Source organism: Wyeomyia smithii, chromosome 3 (assembly GCF_029784165.1).
Source record: "Wyeomyia smithii strain HCP4-BCI-WySm-NY-G18 chromosome 3, ASM2978416v1, whole genome shotgun sequence".
NCBI lineage: Eukaryota > Metazoa > Arthropoda > Insecta > Diptera > Culicidae > Wyeomyia > Wyeomyia smithii.
In genome coordinates, this window is record NC_073696.1 from 68,986,894 (window position 1) to 69,009,947 (window position 23,054).

Sequence of the window (23,054 nt, forward strand, 5' to 3'; positions counted from 1 at the left end):
TACTCTATCGGACCGATCACCAAACACGTCCAGTACTGATGCGTGTTCGGCACAGAATGAACTTAAATTATGTTTTCCTCGAATTGGTAAAGATGTCACTTAGTCCAGTCTGACTAAACGGTGTTAGAAAAAATTCAATAACACTGGGCGACAAAAGCGAAAAAAAGTTGCCCTAAAGCTCAAAATGGTTGCCCTCCAAAGGTTTTACAGCTTTTTAACCATTCCTGTAAATTTTGCTGCTTTTAGAGAAAGCAGAAATGCATCAGAAGGCCGCCGAGGAATTGCTTATCGGATTCGTCGCTTTTACGTTTGCATAGGGAAAAACTCTTTGGAAAAGTTATCTTTGCTAGGGACACCAAAACTCACAGGAATGGTTGAAAACCTACCTACCATCTCCGATGTTTTCCAGTTCGAGCTCTAGGACAAAACTTTGATTTTGAATGATGAAAGTGCTATGAAAGAAGGGCTACTATTTTAAACATAGTTGCATTCAAACCAAAAAACTCAGTTCAGAAGATTATTAAATTATTATTTACAAAGAAATTTCGAGTTTGACTTTTATATGATTTGTATCTATCGCGCTACTATTACCTGCAATATAATCTGTATAAATGAATGCATCAAGATTTTAGTTTGTAACATTTTTGATTTTCTCGTCATTGTCGGTTTATCGATATCTGAATACCTACGTTACTCTTCGTCGACCAGGTAAGCACCTTGTGATCAGCTGCTGAAGGGTACTTCGTTAGCGTACGCTCCAACGTTTCAAATCGTTGTAATGCTATGTTTCAGAAACATTTATTTTATTTTTCGAAATTTCGTGTAATTTCACGAAATTTAGAGACCAATTTCGTTTCGTCTCGAGAACTCGAAATCCACCTTGATTTCGTTTCGACTAATTAAGGGTTAATTTCGTTTCGTTTCGTTTCGACACCAGAAAAGCCAGTTTCGCACACCCCTAAACTAGAGTATTTTTTTCTCTATCCAACAACATATCAATGACCAAAATCCGTTCTGTGATAACAAATCGAAACAGCGAGTCAGTGGATTTCGTTCAGCCCACATGAATCGGAATGAGAATCCTCTAAAACACCACCGGAAGAATCAGCATTCTTACACGTTATACAGCGTTATACACACTAGTTTTGCGCTAATATCTCAGCTGACAAAGTAGTTCGTAGAAGGCAACTCGTCGTTTGATCGCAGCTCACGTCGTCATTACAACGCAGGACTGAAAGCCTTTTTCACAACCCTACAGTCAATGCCAATCATATCAATGTCATCTTCGGAGCCGAAAAAATGTGAACAATTTTGTAATGGTTGAACAATGTCGCTCATATTGCTTAACTAAATCGTACGCTGCCTTGAAATCTATAAACAGATTGTGAATCATATTCCATCAATGCATCGTTACACTTCATCTTTTTACACATTTTCCTCACAAACTAAATACTTTTGATCTGAGAGCAATAGAAAATAACAATTTGATAAAATAACTCACTTAGCCTGGCGGTGAAAAACTAGGAGATCTTTTGATAAAGTTACCTGGATACGAATATTGCCTACTGAAATCAATAATATTCAATATCAAATTGGGTATTTATTCATTAGTGCTGAACATGCAGCAATGTTGTCTCTTCTATTATCCTAAAAAACAAAAACAAAAAAAAAAAACAAAATAATCTCATTTTATTTTATTTCCATTTTTCAAAAAATCACAGGACCAGAAACGGCCGGTATATGAGGACATCAAGATCGACACCGCGTTTCGGAAAATCAACCCGAAGGCAATAGGCTTTCACGTTTGGCGCATCCAAAATGATCACGTAGAGGCCCTACCCAAGGAACAGTTTGGTACATTCTACGATGAGAACACATACGTCATTTATTCCGCATCGCTCGCCGGAACGATTTCCGAAAAAAATACCATCGTGAGTCTATTTGATGAATATTGACAGCAAATATATGTTCTAATATTTTTATCTGTTTTCTAGTGTCGAGAGATCAAAACCCCCGGAGCAGTCGTAGAGCGTTATATTCACTTTTGGCTGGGTGCTAACATAACCTCCGATCGATCGAAATCAGCGGCCTACAAAATAATCGAACTCGATCTTCACCTCGACCATAAGACCACTCAGTATCGGGAAAGTCAAGGTCACGAAGGAATTCGTTTTTTGTCGTACTTTAAAGATGAGGGAATTCTGTAAGTAAAGTTTTCTGCTGACACAATTAAACATCCACTAATAATTCCGAACTCATTGCTAGAATTCAATCCGGCGCCGATCCCCTATCGTATCCACAGTTTCCACGACTCTATCAAATAAAGGGGAAGACAACACCCCAATGCATTCAGCAGAAGGCAATCACATGGCAGCACTTCAACTGCGGTCACGTGATGATCCTACAGACACCAAAGATCGTTTTTGTCTGGGTCGGTCGAACAACCAGCTCCTGTGAGCGAATTTTCGGACTGAAGATCGGAACCAAGCTGAAAGACGCGTTCAAAATTCCGGAGATTGCAATTGTGGACGATGGCTACGAACAATCAATGAGCGCTCCTCGCAAAGAAGTCTGGAACAGTTTTCTTAGTTTGTCGCAGCGCTTTGTTCAGCCAATGGCACTAACGCCCTCGAATGCGGATATCTTGCTGAAACTTTATCAGTGTGATACCGTCAATGGAGTTTTTCGGGTTGAACTTGTAAAAACTGGTGCTTTGGAACAGTCGGATCTTTACGGCAGGGACAGCATCTACATAATCGACTATTTCTGCAACGGAGTATGGATTTGGATTGGACGCAGTTCGCATAAACAAAACCGAGCGGAAGCGATGCGACATGTACGCGGATATGTAATTAAGGTAAAATTAGCCGAAATTCTTAGAATAAAACAGTTTTACAAAAATTTAATATTATCAACCCCTACAGAAAGGTTATCCAGCTTCCACACCGGTCGCTCGCGTAATCGATGGTCTTGAACCAGCTGAGTTCACCTGTCTTTTTCCAAGCTGGATCAGCGCGGATGTCAACGGAAACTCGATCAAGGGAATGTCCGAGAAATTCGATGCTCTCACACTGATGCAGCGCCCCAAACTGGCCGCAAAAATACAACTGATGGATGACGGAACTGGTGATGCCACGGTGTACCAAATCGGCGTTGATGATGCGAAAGAAGTGCCGAAGAAGTATGCTAAAACGTTTTACTCGGGACAATGCTATATCGTTCACTACCAGCTGTCCTGCACGTCAGAAAACAACATTCCTTCGCTGGGAAGTTCCATAAAAAATGTTGTCTATCTGTGGATCGGGTCGAATTCCTCCATGGAGTACCGCCAGACAGGAGAAGCGTTTCTAGCGGAAATGTGTAATCATTTGAAGAAAAACGTGGTTCAGATCAGGATCAGCGACGGTATGGAACCACCGCATTTTCTGCAGATTTTCAAAGGTGGTCTAATAGTTTTCAACGCTAAGAGTCCAACTGTGGAAGGAAATATGAACCTTCGGAAGTATCCGAGCAGTTTTGTGTTGAAAGTTGTTGGAAACTCTACGTTCACATGTAAAGCAGTTCAGGTTTCGAGTAAGACTTTGTACTATCCTGAGGATTGCTACATATTGAAAGCTCAAGATAACGATATATGGATTTGGTGTGGACAGTATTCTACCGGTGATTCAAGAGAAATGGCAAAATCCATTGCTTCCATTATTGGGGAATATAACCTGGTCATGGAGTCGAATGAAACCGATGAATTCTTCAACTCCGTTGGGGAGAAATTTTTGAAGCAATTGAGAAAAACTCACGGAAGTATTGTGACTCCTACTATGAATGTTTCTTCAACTTGGGAACGACAAAGGATCGGTCTGTACATGTGTTCATTGGAGCAGGAAAAGTATGTGCTGAGCAAAATCTTCGGATTCAACCAGAAGGACCTGAGACCGGAGAATATTTTTTTGCTTGATGCCGGAAACATCCTCTACGTTTGGATCGGGGAATATGTTTCGCCAGATGATCGCCTCCAATGTTGGGAATTGGCCAAGTACCTCATCTCGACACATCCTGTTCAGAGGGATGCCAATATGCCCATCGCTGTAATACGGCAGGGTGAAGAACCGATAACGTTCGTTGGCTTTTTCGATAATTGGGATAAGAAATATTACGAGGTATATTAGTAGACATATATCTAATACCAGTTATTAAAATTTTGTTTATTACAGAACTACATCCCATTTGAAAAAATCCGTGCAGAGTTGGAAACACCGGGAGTGCCCGTTCCTGTTCCACGTGGGTCAGTCAACAGTGAGAGTGCCAATGGAGATGACTTCGATCGCTATCAAAAGTACCCATTGGACATGCTGCGTGGTGATCCGTCAAACCTGCCTACCAGCATCAACCCTACCCGCAAAGAGGTGCACCTGACGCATGATGATTTTGTGACCGTGTTCAAGATGCCTTACCATGATTTTGAAGAACTGCCAAAGTGGAAGCAAGTGGAGCTGAAGAAGCAGAAGAAACTATTCTAACCTATACAACATTTTCCAATTGCCGGATCTGAGGGATGTTGAAATTTTTATTGTAAAATAAATGATAAACTATTGTTTTAAATTTTCTTCTGTCATTTCTGTCAAGATTAAAATATCATTAAAAAATACAATTAGTATAAAATAGAAAAATTTGATCAATGGCTTAGTTGACATAAAAGTGCTGTTCCCCTTCGAATCCAGTGCTCCTGTACGGTTGTCGGTTCACAGTCTAATGATAAGGCAATAACGAAATTCGTACTGTGACCGGTAGTAGACAAAATTCCACGACGTTCGGCAGTTTTGTATACTGGGCAAGTATATGTATGTCTAAGTACCAAGTCATCTTTCTTCACGGGAAGCATCCATATCTAACGATTGAGAGAAGTTTTTATTATTTATCCTCTAAAACAATCAAAATTTACTTACATGCGGCATAATATCATATAAGACTCGAGGGTACGACTCTTGTATATATCCTTTCTTTTTATCCCATCGAGCACCCTCCAGGAACAAGCCATACACCAGCACGCCATCTTCGGGTGGTTCCTCGAATGTACTTTCAGTCAGCATGGTATTATCAAACACGAGCAAATCAATCGGGATGACATATTTACGCGCAAAGTTTTGTTGTGCTCCCGTTAGGAAAGCCTGGGTGAAGAAGAATCCCGACAGCCAGTAGTCAACCGGTGGCCCGTTGTCGTACCACTTTCGCAAAAAGTCCAACCGGGCAATGAAGTCGATTATGTAGCTGCCTAATGGTTTCAAACTGGGATAGGAACGTTTCGCCCACAGGGTTGGAATGCGGCCGACAAGCAGTGACTCAACAACTTCCTCGATATCCGCGGACATGGCCACCAGACCCTGCATGGCCTTGCTGGCCGTTGCGAGACTGTTGCGGATGCAACTTAGCAATACGTTGAACCGGACCATTTCCTGGACCAGAACTGTGTTCATGCTCTGCGAAAGAAGTAAACATGATTTCAAATTACAATCAACAGTTTATTATGTAAGCTGGGAATTTCGGTTCATGATATCGGTTTTCTGGAATGCGCGTGGGATAATTCTCAGTTATTTCCATGAAAAAGGATAAACAATCAACATCAAGCGTTATGCAAACTTACTGAAGCATATGAGTGATGAAATCAAGAAAAAAATCAAAGAAGGATTTGGTGATAGAGAAAGTGCTGTTTCATCGAGAAAATGAATTATTAATTGGTTCTCCCATGCAAAGATTCCGTCCTTATTTACCTCAACGCTTGCATTGAAAAATGGACGAAAATTGCCGATTTTTCATGGGTTTACCTTCACACGCACTGACGATGCAGCATCAATCATAGTAACTCTTGAGTCAGCAGGAAAAAATTGACATAGAGCTGTTAATCGAACTCTAACCGTGATGCCAAAAACAGCAAAGCTACTCCGTGCACCCCTGACATTGAGCGGCAAGAAGCTCCAAGAGATGATGAAAAGAAAAACCGACGGAAAAGTGGCCACATCGCCGCGTGCGCGTGGCCGGGAGATCGGTGCAACCGGCCAAACAGTGAAAAAGTGCCTGGCGAACATAAACATACATGTCAGAAAACGGCAGTCCCGTCCTTTACAGCGGCAGCGACTGAAAAAGACGGTCAGGTCGAGTTTTCCGGCGAATCGTGACGGACGACGAGACCTACTTCATTTGGATGGCAACGACTGGCAGGGCACTTCGTATTTTATTTCCCCCACGAAGAAAGTGAGCTCCGAGGTGAAATTCATTCCTTACACCAATGTCCTCAAGAAAGCGCTGCTGTGGCTGACAATCATCATCAAAAATATTCCTACACGCATGTTTTCATCCGCCACGACGAACGTACCGGTTAACGTCCGGAAGACCGCTTGAAATCGGGTATATTTTTTTTGCAAGTAAGCTAATATAGATTCTTTCCATGGAAAATTTTTCAAACTTAATTATCTGTCTTAGTTTTTTTATCACCATCCGAAAAAGTCAATATTTAATGCAAACGTTAAATCCAGTGGTGGGCACTATTCCGTTAATTCGCTAATTAGCGAGGCGACCCTTGAAATACAGACCGCTAAGTCACCACATCTACAAAAAAGGCCATCGCCTGGATTGTAGCAATTATCGGGGCATAACACTTCTCAATACCGTGTACAAAATTCTCTCCCGCATCCTGTTCCACAGACTGAGGCCGTTGCACTCTCCCAAACGTCCGAAAGGAGCGGAAAAAGTCCTGAAGATAAACCTTCACCACGCGAAGGCAGCATCCAGCGTGCTTTCGAGGAGGTTTGTCAGAGAAGCGGTTGCCCTGGCACTCATCCAAAAGCCTTGGGCCCACAAAGGTAGAATACTTGGTATTCAAACGAATAAGTGTAAGTTATTCTACGATGACAAGCACGACGCTCCAAGAGCTGCTATATTAGCTTACAGAAACATTAAGTGTTTTCCCATTACAGAGTTCATCACACAAGACCTCGTCGCGATCAGCGTTGAAGTGCCAAGCGCCAGAGGAAGTTCCGAAATTATTATTGCTTCGGCGTACTTTCCTGGCGATGTTCCTGAGGCTCCCACTCAAGAGACTACGGCGTTCGTCAAATACTACAGAGAAACCAACAGGAGCTTCATCATTGGTTACGATGCCAATGTTCATCACACCCTGGGGGGTAGCACAAACATCAACAATCGAGGTGAGTGTCTTTTAGAATTTCTCTCTTCAAATAACATTGATATTCTTAATAAAGGAAATGAACCCACGTTCATAAATGCTGTTAGAATGTTCCCTGGTGGAATGACAGACTAGATCAGCTTCGTAAATCAGCACGAAAACTGTTTAACAGAGCAAAAAACTCGTCGGATTGGATTCCGTATAGGAGAGCCCTGACCGAATACAACAATGAACTAAGGAGATCCAAGCAAAAATCCAGGGTTCACACTTGCGAAAGTATTGAATGCTCCCCAATTGTGGCGAGACTTCATGAGACGCTCGCAAAAGACCACTCGAATGGGCTAGGGGGACCTTCAAAAGGATGACGGCTCGTACACAAAACTGGAAACTCATTCCAGGTTCTACTTCTGGAAACTGTGAAACAACCCAACCTGCGACAAAAAATGTTCTCGAGTGATCACTCCAAGGTCTGATAGAATGAAAGAGGTTGTGAACAGAGTTGGTTGAAAGGTTTTCGCAAGGGCCAGAATAGAAAACGCGATGAGATCCTTCCAACCTTATAAATCCGCAGGTGCAGATAGGATTCTACCTGCCATGATTCGAAATGGAGAATCATCACTAATTTCATCTCTTAAGGAGATTTTTAAGGCAAGCCTAACACTTCACCACATACCTTCCGCATGGAGACTAATAAAAGTAGTCTTCATATCAAATAAAGGGAAACGCGACAAGTCACTCCCAAAAGCATTCAGATCCATCAGTTTATCATCGATTCTGTTGAAAAACGAACGATGGGGAAGATAATATACGAATACCTAAAATCTGCAAACATGACTAAATATCCATTATCTGAGTTCCAGTTTTCTTATCAAGCTGGAAAATCAACGATCACAGCATTACACTCGCTTGTGACCATAGTAGAGAAATCCCTCTCTTTGAAAGAAGTAGCCCTGTGTGCATTTCTCGACATTGAAGGGGCCTTCAATAATGCTCAATAAATATTTATCGATAACACAAGCCATGAAAAAGAGACATTTCGATAATTGCATAGTCGAATGGATCCATAGCATGCTCACAAACAGACAAACAACCTCAGAGCTTGCTGGGTCGTCAACCATCGTGACTGCAACTGAAGGTTGCTCGCAAGTGGGGGGTTCTCTCTCCCTTGCTATGGTCATTGGTGGTTGACGACCTTTTAAGGGGTCTTGAGGCAGAAGGGTTTAAAGTTGTAGGCTTTGCTGACGACCTAGTTATAGTGGTTCGTGGTAATTTCGACAATGTGATATCAGATAGGATGCAGCAGGCCTTAAACCTTACACATTATTGGTGTATAAAAGAAGGCCTGAGCATCAATCCAGCAAAAACACCAATTGTTCCCTTCGCAAAAAGAAGAAAACTGCACCTGCAGTCTCTACATCTTAGTAGGGTGGAAATCAAATACAGCGACTCAGTTAAGTTTGTGGTCCCCGTGGCTCTGTGTCAAGCGATGTCGGTCGGCTAGCTCTCCCACACGGTTGTGATATCGGGTTCGATTCCCGATCGAGTCGAGGATCTTTTCGAGCTGGAAATTTTCTCGACTCAGCACTGGGGTACGGTGTATCGTTGTACTTATCCTACACATACAAAATGTGCCAAAAACAATATCGATAACTAATTCTCTCAACTAATCTAGTTGATCGATACCGCTATTAGTTAAGTATCTCGGTGTAATCCTAGATGCTAAATTAACCTGGAACGCACTTAAATTCAATAATAAGCAAGGCAAACTTAGCGTTGTGGATTTGCTCCAGGATGGTAGGAAGAACTAGTCTAGTCTAGTCTAGTCTACACTAACACAGCCAGTACTTGAAAGGATCCTGGAAAATGATATCCATCATTTAAAAAAATGATTTCCATACATTTTTCTTGTCAACGGCCAGGCCTACTGTGTAGCGCAATATAATCTAAGATCAGGGACAATCCGTACTAACCGATCCGTATGTAAGAAGTAATATACCTAATTCGTTGGGAGTGATAAAGCTGAGAAAGTACGCTCCTTTGTTGACCAATCTCCAGGGATGGAACATAGGTATTTCCTCCTTATGTTCGGGTTTCAAAACCAAGGATATAGCGCCTTTACTCGCTTCAACTGTTACGGTTGGAACTTGAGTGCTAACTCTAGTCCTAGCATTTTTGCTCATGGTTATAGCACCATTACTCGCTCTCTGAAAGGAATATGAATTAGAAAACAAATTTGAGGTCCATTTATACTAAGAAATGGTTTATATCTCCTGTTTCTTTAACAAAATATCAAAAACATGGCAACATTCATGCATCCAAAGCCCAAATATTACACCCAACGCAAAGGGGGAACATTTTATTCGCGTTGACGGTGTTTCTGATACTTGTTTGGTTTTTACATGCGAAAAAGAAGGAAGGAAATATTTTCGCTTTTGTCATCACGCACATTTTGACAATTCGGGTTATTCGCGTTGAAAGAGATTTTGAAGGCTGTTCGCACCTATGTGAACACTCATATGTAATTGTCAAAATGTGCGTGATGACAAAAGCAAAAATATTTCCTTCCTTCTTTTTCGCATGCAAAAACCAAACAAATATCAGCAACACCGTCAACGCGAATTACATATGAGTGTTCACGTAGGTGCGAACAGCCTTAAAAATCTCTTTCAACGCGAATAACCGAATTACTTTAGGGCAATTTTTTATTACTTATTGTGTCTTGTGACTGCGCATTATACACAAATAGTAATAACCGAAAAGTAAAAAATTATGACGGGCACACGTTTGTATGTGATTCTGCAGGAGAACATACAGCCAAGCACCGCAATGCATGTGTTAGCAAGACTTCACTCGCTGCATTTGTATCGATGCAACGATCTGATTCATTTTTGCTCCCTTCATCCACACATAATGAGAATCTCACCCGTCAACCTCAAATGTCTAATTAGAATAACTTTCGTTTCGTCCCCCAGTGTTTGCATGAAATGAAAATATGTTATGCTGTCTGAACAGAGTTGCCGAAGTTGCGAATATTGTTCTGGATGGGCACGAGTTTTGTATTTTCAAACAGGTGCAAATGAGTTTCCATGAACCAATAAGTATGTGTTTTGGATAGCTTGCAAGAAAGCGAATGTTTTTGTGTTTCTCTAACGCAGTTTACAGATCGTGATGTCATTTGAAGACGCATTTCAAGTCTTTGAAATCATCAACGTTTGCATACTCTATGACGGGGAAAATGCTGCTTGGCAGCTCTTGTCATATTCTTTCTCTACTTCGTATGCATACAACGAGCGAACTAATACACGCTCACCGGATGAATTGGAGATTGAAGAAACTTGTAACATGTGCAACATATGCGACGGTGTGTGATTTTTATTACTTGCGATGGAAAGGGAGCAGTTTTCGACAGAAAAAATCTTGCATGTGGTTGAAACGACCATTATTATATAGTCGTACTCCCGTAACACGTGATAAATATACGACAGTATGTGTTGTTACTTGACTGGGGAAGAATTATATTGCCTTTTAAGTAATAGGTTTGTTACCTAAAAGGCAATTTTGCGCTAGTGCTTCTAAGGTAATAAGGAAAAGTTTTGCGTGTAGACAAAAGTGTATTAACACTATTTACAACATAAAATTCCTAATTTATCCTCGAAACGCCAAAGTAGCAGGATGAAAGGAAGAACTTGGGGTTAAAAACCAAAAATGGTAATGTGGGTGTACACCGCAATTGTAAGGCCTCGAATTTCTTAGGCTTCGTTGGTATGGTGGCCAAAAACCAGGGAGACCACGACAACGAGGCAACTAGATAAACTTGAGCGGCTAGCTTGTATTGACACTACCGAAGTAATGCGGAGTACAGCTTCTAAAGCATTAAAAGCTATCCTCCATCGACTTCCTTTGACGTTCAACTAGAGGCCAAGAAAAAGGCACATAAGCTCAAACGACAAAAGATGATACTAGACGGGGATAAGATAGATCCCTTGAAGATCTTGAATCTCCTACCTGCTAAACCAGCAACGAACATGAACAGTGATTGGATGGAATCTAGATCCAACTACGACATCCCATACTCAGTGTATGATCCCTCTCGTTCAGTAACGGATGCGGGAGGATTTAGCGTTCGTAATGGATCTATAAAGTACTATACTGACGGTTCGAAAATGGGGATCGTAACAGGGGCGGAAGTGTACGGTCCTAGAGCAAAAATATCAGTAGCTATGGGAAACTGGTCAACAGTTTTTCAGGCTGAAATAGTCGCATTATAGAATGTGCAAATATCTGCCTGAAAAACAAATATAGACACGCCAACACCTGCATTTTATCGGACAGTCAAGCGGCACTTAAGGTCCTGAAAGCCTATAGGTGCATGTCTAGAATTGTCTGGGACTGCCTTTGGCCAGATGAGCCAGCTGAATTCTGTAAATATTCACTGGATTCCTGGTCACTGCGGAATAGAGGGCAATGAATTTGCAGATGAACTCGTCAGATTTGGTTCCCAATCAACCTTCATTGGTTCAGAACCGTTTTGTGGTATCTCAGACTGTGTCCCAAAGGCTGAGCTGAAGAAATGGGAACAACGATTGGAAGACAGTGAAATCTCTTAACCAATCAAGAAGATTTATAACACCAAACTCAAAAAGTTCTCAAAAGTTGCTGAGTCTCAATAAGAACGATCACAGTATATTCACTGGCCTAATAACTGGTCACTGTCCGAGCAAACATCATCTTCAGAAATTTGGTTTCACCCAAGATGATATTTGTCGCTTCTGCAACTCAGAATAGGATTGGGCAATCTTCAGGGAAAGATCGATTTTCAGGATCGATTCAGTTAAGCGGTCCCCGGATCGATTTACCTGAAAAACCGGAAGTGCAGGATCGATCTTTGTTGAATCGATCTTTTGAAGCACTTTTTTGCAGTGCTGCGAAATTCGCCGAACCAAGCTCCATTTTTTTTAAAAGAATCGAAATGATTCAAATAGTTCATAATAATGTTATGGGGCCTTTTACGAGAGACGAGACAAGCAAATCGCCTTGCCTTCAGTCACTGACGAGACGAATGTTGTATTAAAGAATGCGAGTGAAACTTGGCTAGTGACAGCTGAGTCAAACAGTTTCGTAGACGAGCTACTTGTTCCAAATCCAGCCGACTTAACATTGGAAACGGTACACGATACCTGAAAATTACTCAAAATTGCATCTACATAAAGTGCTTCACGTTGAAAAATAAAAGAACTTTTCAAAAGATCAGAAAAATCAAATCGAAAAATAAACGATCTTTTCATTTTTTTTTAGGCGTGAAGAATCGATCTAAAACATAGAAAATTGGGGCGGAAAGGATCGATCTTCCGTAAATCGATTCAAGAACGACCAATCCTAACTCAGAAAGCGAAACCTCGGAACATTTGCTCTGCAATTGCGGAGCACTAATTAGACGCAGACTTCAGTACTTCAATAGGGGCTCCCTAGAACCCAAGGAAATCGGGTCTGCGCCACCAGTCAGGGTAACTAGTTTCATAAAACAAGTTATTCCCGATTGGCACCTATCTCGCTATAGCTCGCCGTCTATCACTTCCTCAATAAGTGGTAAACAAGCTTGAAGCGCAGTACAGTAAACCGGGGCATACCACAATAGTTCGAATAAATGGACGCAGTGGTCCAAAAACCCCCACAACAGGAAAAAAACATGTAGTTGTGGTGTAGTAATGGTACAACGGCAAAGGGTTTACTGTTCAACATCGCCCTTAAGACTGTGATCCGGAAGGCGGACAACGACACAAGGGTTACGGTTTTAACAAAGTTGGTTCATCTTCTGGGCTTCGTGGACGACTTTGACATCATAACACGTAACTTTACTACGGCACAGGAAACCTACTCTTGACCGAAAGACGAAGCCAGACGAATCGGGCGGCGAATTAATGCGTCGAAAACAAAATACATGCAAGCGAGATGCTCCAATAAGAACAACATCAGCCTCCCAACTCATTTTTTTTGTAGACGACGATGAGCTTGAGGTGGCCGCCGAGCTCGTGTATTTGAGGTCAAAGGTGACCGCCGATAACACTAGCGAAGAAATCAATAGACGCATCTAGGTTGAAAATCGTGCTCTCTTTTCACTTCGGAAGACACTTCAATCGAATCGAATGCGACGCCGCACGAAATTAATGCTGTACAAAACCCTGTTAAGATCGGTAGTCCTCTACGGAACAACACTTAACGCGGAGGATCTAAACGGCCTTGAAGTTTTCGAAAGTCAATAGACTGCGGTGGGTCGGACACGGGTAGAGCAACTCATAGGTCGTATATTTCACTCAAAACCCGTTCAATTGTCATGATAGGCTCTGAATTTCCCTTTTCACGAGACCACCTAAGTACGAACACTACATTTTGAAGCTTTACACACCTTTCGCGTATTTATCGCGATGGTTCTTAATGCCGACACTAAAACTCACTCACCTGATGATAGCTGGTTGGATATTCCTCTAAAGCAGCATCGCGATCGAACTCCTTCGGCAGGCGCTTGAGAATGTCACTAGAAACGCGAATCACTATTTCGGCTGGAGTCTCTCGGAATACTCCCGTTGACGTTGTCTGTTTTAATTGCGGAACAATAAACAACGGTTAGTTATCGTTCTAACAAAGTGTAACAAATAATAATTCTTTGATAATGAAATCATAAAGTAGTAAATATTGTTTCAACAGCGATAAGCGTATGCTTTCCAAAATTGGAATCGATTCCAAATAGGTGCTGAAGCTGTAACATAAAATGTAATCCAAATTTTGACATAGTAATTTTGCACAGCCCATGCGAGCTTAACGATTGATCGAATAGTTTCGGCTACAAACCTTGAGATCCATAAGAAGCTATTGAATTTGTTTGGATTTGTTATCGGGAAAAAATAATTTTGTTAGAGCAAGCTGGTAAAAATAATTGATTTCCTGAGAAAGACCTACCTTCATTTCATACATATCCTAGGAGCGTTAATAGTAAAATAAATAAATTTATTTCGTTCTAAATGAGAATAATCAACTCAAGAAAAGTCTAGAATAATACGTTACCGTTCGATCCTGGTACGCGTTTATGAATATCCAAACAACAATTAATCTTTGAACATCTGTTTAAACCGACCACAACTTACCTGTGTCTTTAACGTGTTAGTCAGCAGCAGATCCGTCTCCTTTTGATCCTTGATAATATCTGCATTTTCATGCAGCCCAAAGACCCCTGGTTTTGCGATCGTAGGAAGTTCTTTGATGTAAGTCATGAACTCCTCGTGCTCTTTCAATTCTGGAATCTTGTACAGACCTTGCTCATCCAAAATGTATTCCTCCTGGTCAAGTACTGCACTACAGTAGAACTTCCCCAGGATGGTATTCAGACATCGCCGATCCCAATCATCTGTAACGCGCCCACCATAGTTGCATTCCCCTGTCAGATATCTAAGCGCCACAAACTGAACCTCTTCGTACTCGTCCAAAAACATACGCAACTGGGTCAAACTGATACTAAGATCGGTTTCATTGAACTCATATGGAATATTCCATCCAATCGGACCGAATTGTCGCCGCTCCTGAACTATCCCGTGGAAGAAGCACAAGCTGAAAAGAAGCTTCTTGAAGTTGACCGATTGTTTGCATGCCTCGAACCATTCCACGTTGGAAATGGGATCTCCCATGTAGGACCGAACAATGTTCATACGCAAGCCCTTCGGAGGTTCATTAGTGATTTTGATTCCGTTCTGTAGCACCACCACCGGAAAGTGCTCCGTTGGATAAGACGTTAGCCATAAGCGGAAGTCCGGATGGGTTGTATCAGGTTGAAAGCTTTCACAAATACGCTCCAAAGTCGGCATCCAGCTCTGCGCTAGATGGCAGTTTTGTAACAGCACCCAATTTCCGAATTTCGTTCCTTCGTCAATCATTTTCGCTGCGATTGGGCCCTGGCCTTGACCCAGTGAAAGCGAGTACAAACGGTTCGATCCTATGCCTTGAGTGTCAGCAAAGCGAAGCAAAGTGGCCGTTGGATCGGCACCCGGAGTAAGAACGAAAATCAATGGAACACAACTGTTGGATTCGTCGTACGAAGCTGCCAGGTTGAAAGGCGGCGGTTCGACGTATTTTCTGGTCATGATACTTTCCACGTATAGTTCGATAGCCGGGACCAGTTTATCCGATCGGAAACATCTCAAAATGAGTAGTTTTTGAAAGTTGGAAAGATTAGATTTCCATGGTTCCGGCAGCTCCGCACTGTGAGGCATGTCTTCGTCGAAGAACGCTTTCCAACGTCTGATATTGGCTACTACGTGCTCTTTGAGGCCAGAGAAGGCTTCGTACTCTGTTAATCGACAAACTTCATCCCAGCTTTTCACTGGGAGCCATTCGGCTGGGTTAACATCAGGATTATCAAGCCCTACACCGCCGGTAAGTAAGAACATGAACTCCGCCCTGTCAAACTTGCCCTCTTCATGCTGCAGGTTTGTGGTGAGCAAAAGCGAAAACAAAATCTTATCCTTCTCAAACAGACTCCTGCAGATATTCTCATACAGACTGTACGTGAAGTAAGTCCTAAGATCCTCCAACCGGGCCGGGACCTCGTCAACCTTTTCGGTGTTGTCGATCGCTGCCGTGAACAGATTCACGAACCAATTCAAGCTATACTGATACATCGGGTCGATGTTCGCCAGGTCTGCAATGGTGAAAAACAGCACCGTCGAGTGGGCGGCTATCGAGGTGTACTGCAACCGTGCAATATCGATCTGACGTTCAGTTGTCTCGGCAATGATTTGCTTCTCGTTGATTTCATTGGCTAGCGTCTTGGAAGAACTTAGGACGGACACGGCTGTTTCGTCTTCGAGAATATTGCCTTCGGAGCTGAGTACTTGCAGGATTTTGTCTTCTATCTCCTGCAGCTGGCGTTTGTTTTCTGCGCCCTGCACTATGAGAGAGTTTTTCTCTGTTTCGAGGTCCGGTCGCTCGCGTGCCACCGTTATTGACAGCAGCTGCAAAGAAGAAAAAAGTGATTGCTGGATGGGGAAATGCTAACTGAAACCTGAATACTTGATCCTGCAGTCCAGTTGGAGTGATCATGAAATTTAACAGTGTGACTTTGACGGCGATTTCCGGCAAGTAGTGGGGATTCCTCAATTTGGTTGTGATGTAAAATCTGTAAGAAAAGGAGATTCTATTTCCGAATCCGTCGTTAAAAACGTAGTAACACTCACTTGAACGAATTGTTGTATTCAATTACTGAATCTCCCAGCTTAATGCACATTGTTCCACCCTGACGAAAAACTTGCTTCAATAGAATTGGCTCCAAAAGCGGTTCAATTTCTTCTCCTATATTTTCCAAAAGCACTGGCAACCCGAACTGGATGGCATTCTCCAGAACCCGGGTATAATCAGGTTGATTGAAACGGATTATACAAATACGATTAGCCTTCTCCATGTTACGAACCCATTTGTTCGCTTGGCCTTGGGGATCAATCATCAACGGCCAGCGTCTGGCATTGCTGCAATAGATGTACAACTAAAATAGACCCGTTATGGTATTTATAATAGAACATACAGAATTATAATAGCACTCTCCACAGAAAAGGCATCGCTCGGTAGACCGAAAATATTCCATGCACGAATATCGACTGGGTTCCCCAGCGTTGTAGCCAACTGAAAGTCCTGTGAACACACAATCTTCGCAGCTTCACAGTTGGCGATCCAGCGTTTGATCTGCTGTGCCCGGAATTCATTTGTAAAAGGACCTAGATAAGCTACTACCCCGGAAGCAATCAGAACATCTCCCGTTAAGTTATCGTAAACCTGACCCAGGTGCCGTGCTGCCTGTTGCCAACGATCCTTCTCGCCTCCTAGTCCAGTAATGATCTCCGTGGCACGCTCCAACTTTTTCATGCACAAGTCCACATTGGCTTGCAGTTTACTGTGCTGTTGGATCTGCTCATCTAGTTTTCTTTGCAACTCCGCCAAGTTCTCCTCCACTATAGCGAGTTGTTCCAACTTCGCATTGAGGATGGCCATAGCGCCGTCATATTTGGCCTGTGCTTCTTTTAAAGCAATTTTTTTCGGAGCTATCTCTTTGGCCACTACATCATACTTAGAGATAGCAATTACCCATTTGCATAAACCTTCACAGGCTGTAGAGGCAGATTTGACCTTCTCCGGATCGAAATTTTCATTGTTTAATATTCTCTCCTCCAGCTTTTGCATCACTCTTGGTGGAATGTCATCCTTCTCAAAGTTTAGCAGGCCTTCCATGAATTTCATGTCACCTAGAAGTTTTTTCGCTGGACCCCAGTAATCCTCCACCATACCCATACCAGACGGGGCCTGAACACGGTCCGGCTTGATATCCTTCAGAATACAAACCGCTTCCATTACGACTTTCACCCCAATCGGTGGACTCTTCATCGTTTTTACGATTGTAATGTCCGGCTGAGTCAACGTGTTCAGAGCCTCCAAAGCTGCGTTCAAGATAGGCATCGCATCTGCCAACTTCGCATCACACTCCTCCTTGATCTCGTTGGCAGCTGCTGCCTGTTCCTGTGCGACTTCCTCGTCCTTTTTGACTAGTTCCTTCTGTACGGCCGCAACCTCACTGTCTGCTTGAACCTTGGCCATCTGCTGGGCCACCGTTTCAGCAGCAATCTTCAGCTGAGGCTGTACAGTCTCCAGCTGCTCTTGCATGACCCCAACTTGTTGGGCTGCGATTTCCAGCTGCTTAAGTCCAGTCAAGTAACGATTCTTGCCGGTTAGGACCTCCCTAGGAACAAAAAATTCGTACTGTGAATAAATTAAGGTTTCAACAAACGAAAAATTAAACAAAATGAATTACGTTCTCTTCTTATCCAGCAACGTCTTGAAGGTATGGATTAACTCTAGATAGGAGGTGGGGGTAACATAGTTGTGTCGATTCAATCGAATCATGAATTCCTCTGACAGCTGCTGCGTCGATGTGTGAAACTCCATACACATATCAATGCACACGTTACGTTCTTTGTCGGGCATTTCGACGGTTGAGAGAAACTTTGTAGCGACAGCTACCAAGGCGTCCTTCGGCCACGGTTGGAACCAATCAATGGTACAGCAGTTGACAATTGAAGGAAACTTGCGGACCCGATTCCGAAATGAATCCCCAATTGGTGACATGGATAGAATGATGTGCAGCTGATCACGAGTGATCTACGAATAACGAAATTTTTAGTGGATCTGAAAGAGAAACTTTAAACAAGGAGAATATACCGTAACAAACAAGTTGAACAACGCAACAGGGCTTCCGTCTGTTTGTTGTGATTTCTCTTTTTGCCGATCCATTTGCCGCATTTTCTCTATGATATCCGACTTTTCTTCATTGTTGAATAGGTTGGGAATCTCTCCAGAGTTTAACATGTTATTCACGTCCTCGAGGAATGATTCGTCTTTTATCTGGGTATCGGTGAATAGAAACACCAGATGTTGATCGGATGAAGCAGCTTTCTTTAGCAGATTCTTCATATCCTCTCTCCACTCGTTCATTCCGTACTGTCTCGATATCTCAACCTGCGAAGATATTGTGTAGTACTGAGCCGTAAATAATTAATTTACGAAATACCTGGAAGAGCTCGTACGAACAAATGTGAGAAGCGATTCTAGCTAGTGACTGCCTGCCCGATCCTCCAACACCTACCAAAAGAGCATGGCTGCGGGGTTGTTTAATAATTCTGCAAATCCTAGACAAATGCTCAATCGCAAACCGGAACAAAACCAATGTCATCGGTTTTTTAGACATATTGTTAAACTCTACGATGTACGATTCGATCACAAATCCCAGTTCCTCCATTTCCTGCACCTCCACATACAACTTAGTGTCAGCCTTGGGATTTGTAAAGTCACAAAACATCATTCCGCGAAGATGGCTTTCGTTCAACTCACCGTTCTCGACAAATCGCTCGAACAGATCCTTCGGTTCTTCGTGCATGTACTTGTCGATAACGGTGCAAAGCTCATCGAATAGCCACTCGCGATCTGCATCGTCCACCAACCGGTCTCCGTAGACCCGAAGAATTTCGTGGGCCCATAACCGTCGGATTGAGTTTAGACTTTCCGTACCCTCGGGCACCGATAGTAATACACCCTAGAAGAAAACAGTTTCGATAGTTAAATTCACAGCGGTAAAAAAGTGTGAAGCTCAAACTCAAACTCATCACTAACCTGTATGACTCTCGAGAAATCTCGCAAGTTAAACAAATAATGACACTTGGCTGGCGTCGGCAGTAGAATTCGCCTAGCCTGGCGGTAGATCTGCAGTGTGGAAAGCACAATTTCGTCGATGCAGGGATCAAATTCCTTGCTGAAACCTCTGGTATCCAAGTGCCACAGTACGATCTTGCTGAAGATAGCCGTCAAAGTTTCATCGTCGAACTCATCCAACGAAAGAGTGTTAAAGTGGCGGGAAAATCTTGGCGTAACCGTGTTCCCAGTGCTTGGTGGTCCCATGGCACATACCAGCTGTAGATCCACTAACTTCATTGGCACTATTTCCTTTCTATCGTACCACATGGCATGATCGAGAAACATTCTGACTATCTCGATTGGCGGTTGAGCCCCGTAGGTTTCTTTCAGCGGCATAGAAACGTCATCGATGAAAACCACACATTTCTTCCCCAACGGTGGTCCATACACACCCTTTCGACGTTTATCTAGCTTAGACATAATAATATCCTGCACCTGATTAGCGGAAGTTTGAGCCGAAAAATTGATCAAAAGTGGCTTGAAAATGTTGGTATCGTTTCTTTTCAGGAGAAAATCGATCGTATAAGCACTTTTACCGGTTCCAGTCGGACCTACCAGTAACAAACTTTTACTGTGTTGAACCAGCAGCTCCAGAAGTGCAGTTATTCGGATTGTTTCAACAGTTGGTATGATTATCTGATTAACCGGCATATCGCGCTGAATATTTATAGTCTGCCCAATTTCTTCCGCCCACGGGCGCCATTTTCCTTTCCCTTCTTTGGTAAAATGGTAGTCGAAAACAGTGCCTCCTTTCGGTATTTGAAAAATGAAAGGTTTCGCCAACTGCGCTACCTGCAGATTATGCGGTACCTTGAACTTGTCGTTGATTTCCGGTGGAAACGTTTTCTCGGTCAGTGCACGAAACAGTTCGCTGAACTTTTCTCTACTAGCAGTCTCAAGCGGTCCTCCGATAGCCCAAATGCAAGAAAAGAAGAACACACCTTCTAGCTGCGCTCGTACGTCCACTTCGGACACAGTTTTCATGTAGGTCTCGTTTCGGTAGTCATCCATGAAACAGTCAAAAAGATTCATCACTGACTTCACCAGGTTCGAGTCGGAAGTGGGCATCATTTCTCTTACCCCGCCCTTGCGAACGAACCACAGGAGAATGGGACAGAATCGCATGAACATTTGCGTTATTACTTGTTTGTTGACCGAGTGAAGAACCGGAGGTAAAGTGTTTTTCCATGATTCCAGCAGCGGTTCCCATCCGAGAGTGCTTGGTTCCAGATAGATCATTCCGCAGCGTGACACCGTGGCAGGTGACGCGGCATCAAGATCCATCACTTCAAAGATCAAATTAGTTGTCGGTGCTAGTTGGATAATCTCCCCGGACATCAAACAAAGCTTCTTGTTGTCATCCAAAACGGTGTTCATATTTTCTATCCATATCGCATCAACCGGGCCGTCAAAAATCAACCACTTTCTGTCGGGAGTCGTACTGACGGCGAACTGTCGGTAGCTGACTGCCAAGACCCCATCGCTCCATTCATGGGAAACTGCATCGAATTGACCATAAAGCTGGCCCATCGTAGTGGCCTTCGGGTTCATCACAGTGTACTGAGCTTTGTGTTCATTCATTTCTCCTTGTTCTTCGATGTATCCTAAAGCTACAGCGAGCATTCGATAGGCCGTACTCTTGCCACCGAAGGGGGGTCCGACTAGCATCAAACCATGCCGCACAACGATCATCTCGTACAATTGCTGAACCTTCTCCATGAAGAACGGAGTACACTGTATATTATTTTTCTCACAGGCCTTTCGTAACGCGTCATTGAAAACTTTGTAATCCGGCTCCGGTAGAACAACCCCGGGGAACAAATCCGATATAATACCTTGGAACAAAGGGACGTCTTGGTTCAAAAATTTAGCTAGATTAACATCCTTGATCGATCTCAACACTAGAATATCTTCCAATTCGTCCGGGTATCGCAGCTTTAGTGCTCCGGCCGCCTTCAGTACCGACTTAACCGCCCGCATCCCATAGTCGTAGTGAGGTTGCGAACTCAACTGTTCGGAACACAAGCGATATGTTGCAACAATTTTGACAGCCAGCGGTTTGGCGTTTAGAAAACCATACGAATACAGTTCTATCTCGGAGATCAGTGCGTAATCTGGCACCATCATCGCCACTGAACGGAACAGTGCCTTCAGGTTATCGGGAAGCTCCGACCGGCCCGCATAGCCGGGATTCATTGTAATGAACACAGCACATGTTGGATCCAAGATCAGAGAGGTTCCCTCAAACACCAGCGTTGGTGAGCCGGAATTGATGCCACGCTGAATGGTTAGAATCTGCTGAGCAACCACCGACAGTACCTCCAAATCAATTCGATTAAACTCGTCGAAGCAGGACCAAGCCCCACAGGATGCAAGGCCTTTGAAGAATTTGCCCAACGCAATATAATCCAATCCATCGGAACAGTTAAAAACGACACACTGTTTGGCGACTGCTTTTGCCAAGTCCTTGGTGGTCTCTGTTTTCCCCGTTCCGGCCGGGCCTTCTGGTGCTCCACCCAAATGAAGATGTAATGCTCCGAACAGCGTGCGGAAGCAGCGGTCAGTTAGTGGAGTAATCACTAACCGGGATATGTTACCCAGGTATTCATAACCATATGCAAGCGTGGAGTTGATCATTCTTGTCACTAAATGTTTGTCTTCCATGTAATACCGCAACTGTGCGAGCCAATTGAAATCATCCGCTTTAGTTGTTTTCTTCTCAATCAAATCCGTTAGCACATCACGTGCATGGACATCAAGTACAATCAAGGCTCCCAACGTGATTCGATTCTGCTGTGCTAGCTTACCTCTGACCAGATCGACTACATGTGAAATTTGGGTCTTGCAAGTTTCTTTGTATTCTTCCAGTGCATCCGGAGGATCCGCACTGTCGAAACACAAAGTAACTTCCAGTGTCCAGAACGCACAAGAAATACTTTGCACGCACTGTCCGGGCCAAATGAGAACCCACTCATGGCGCACAGTTTTGGTGTAGGATTCGTAGGATTGATCCACTTGAATGTGTACGCTTTTCTTCATCGATTTCTCCAAATCAAACAGCCATTTCTCAACCTGTCCCTTCGCCTTACTGGTCGACACTTCGTCAGCCAAATTTACCTCTTCACCTTCACTTGATCGCATCTTAGTAATGTCAAGCGATTCAGTGAAGTGCAGCGTGGCGATACCTTCGAAGCACTTCTTCAGATGTGGTTGAACGCGAGTTGGATTCTTCGTTTCCGACAGAATCTCCAGCAGTTCGTCATTGGAGAGGAAGAAGAACCGTGGGAAGTAGAGACGTTTCTTCTCTAGATACTCGTTGAGACCTTTCTGAATTATCTCCAGAAGGCTGTACGATTTCTTCAATTTATCCGACATTTTGTCTATTTCAAGGACCGCTAGGACTTTGGTATCAGCGTAAACTGTCTTCATCAGATCCTTCCAAATCTTATCGACGGCACTGAATCGACGACCCTCTTCAGGCATTTGCGATTGGATGTCCGGGCTTGAGAAGATAGGCTCCAGGTACATCCACGTCGCCTGTACCTTAAGCCAGTCGTCCAAGATGTCTTGCAGTAGCATAAGCTTCTTCTCCCAAGCCCTT

The 23,054-nt window shown here is 43.2% G+C and overlaps 2 protein-coding genes across 8 annotated transcripts in view; one reads left to right on the forward strand and one right to left on the reverse strand.

The window, feature by feature from the left end:
* Positions 1 to 4,596, forward strand: part of LOC129728121 (villin-like protein quail) — a 49,171-nt gene extending 44,575 nt beyond the window's left edge. For both annotated transcript variants that reach the window (XM_055686530.1, XM_055686529.1), the window contains exons 2-6: positions 1,722 to 1,931; positions 1,995 to 2,203; positions 2,266 to 2,857; positions 2,925 to 4,154; positions 4,209 to 4,596. In XM_055686530.1, the coding sequence (XP_055542505.1) occupies positions 1,722 to 1,931; positions 1,995 to 2,203; positions 2,266 to 2,857; positions 2,925 to 4,154; positions 4,209 to 4,514 (2,547 nt within the window). In that variant the 3' untranslated portion in view covers positions 4,515 to 4,596. The remainder of the gene's footprint in view (positions 1 to 1,721; positions 1,932 to 1,994; positions 2,204 to 2,265; positions 2,858 to 2,924; positions 4,155 to 4,208) is intronic.
* LOC129728120 (dynein axonemal heavy chain 7) overlaps positions 4,573 to 23,054 on the reverse strand; it is a 33,053-nt gene continuing 14,571 nt past the window's right edge. For 3 of the 6 annotated variants that reach the window (XM_055686525.1, XM_055686524.1, XM_055686526.1), the window contains exons 9-19: positions 19,373 to 23,051; positions 18,774 to 19,295; positions 18,425 to 18,721; positions 18,018 to 18,364; positions 16,740 to 17,945; positions 16,396 to 16,683; positions 16,232 to 16,337; positions 14,314 to 16,173; positions 13,631 to 13,765; positions 4,941 to 5,471; positions 4,574 to 4,882 (exon numbers count right to left, since the gene is read on the reverse strand). In XM_055686525.1, the coding sequence (XP_055542500.1) occupies positions 4,670 to 4,882; positions 4,941 to 5,471; positions 13,631 to 13,765; positions 14,314 to 16,173; positions 16,232 to 16,337; positions 16,396 to 16,683; positions 16,740 to 17,945; positions 18,018 to 18,364; positions 18,425 to 18,721; positions 18,774 to 19,295; positions 19,373 to 23,051 (9,184 nt within the window). In that variant the 3' untranslated portion in view covers positions 4,574 to 4,669. Of the gene's footprint in view, positions 4,883 to 4,940; positions 5,472 to 13,630; positions 13,766 to 14,020; positions 14,243 to 14,313; positions 16,174 to 16,231; positions 16,338 to 16,395; positions 16,684 to 16,739; positions 17,946 to 18,017; positions 18,365 to 18,424; positions 18,722 to 18,773; positions 19,296 to 19,372; positions 23,052 to 23,054 lie in introns of those variants that run through there. The other 3 variants (XM_055686528.1, XR_008728629.1, XM_055686527.1) reach the window with 3 other exon arrangements.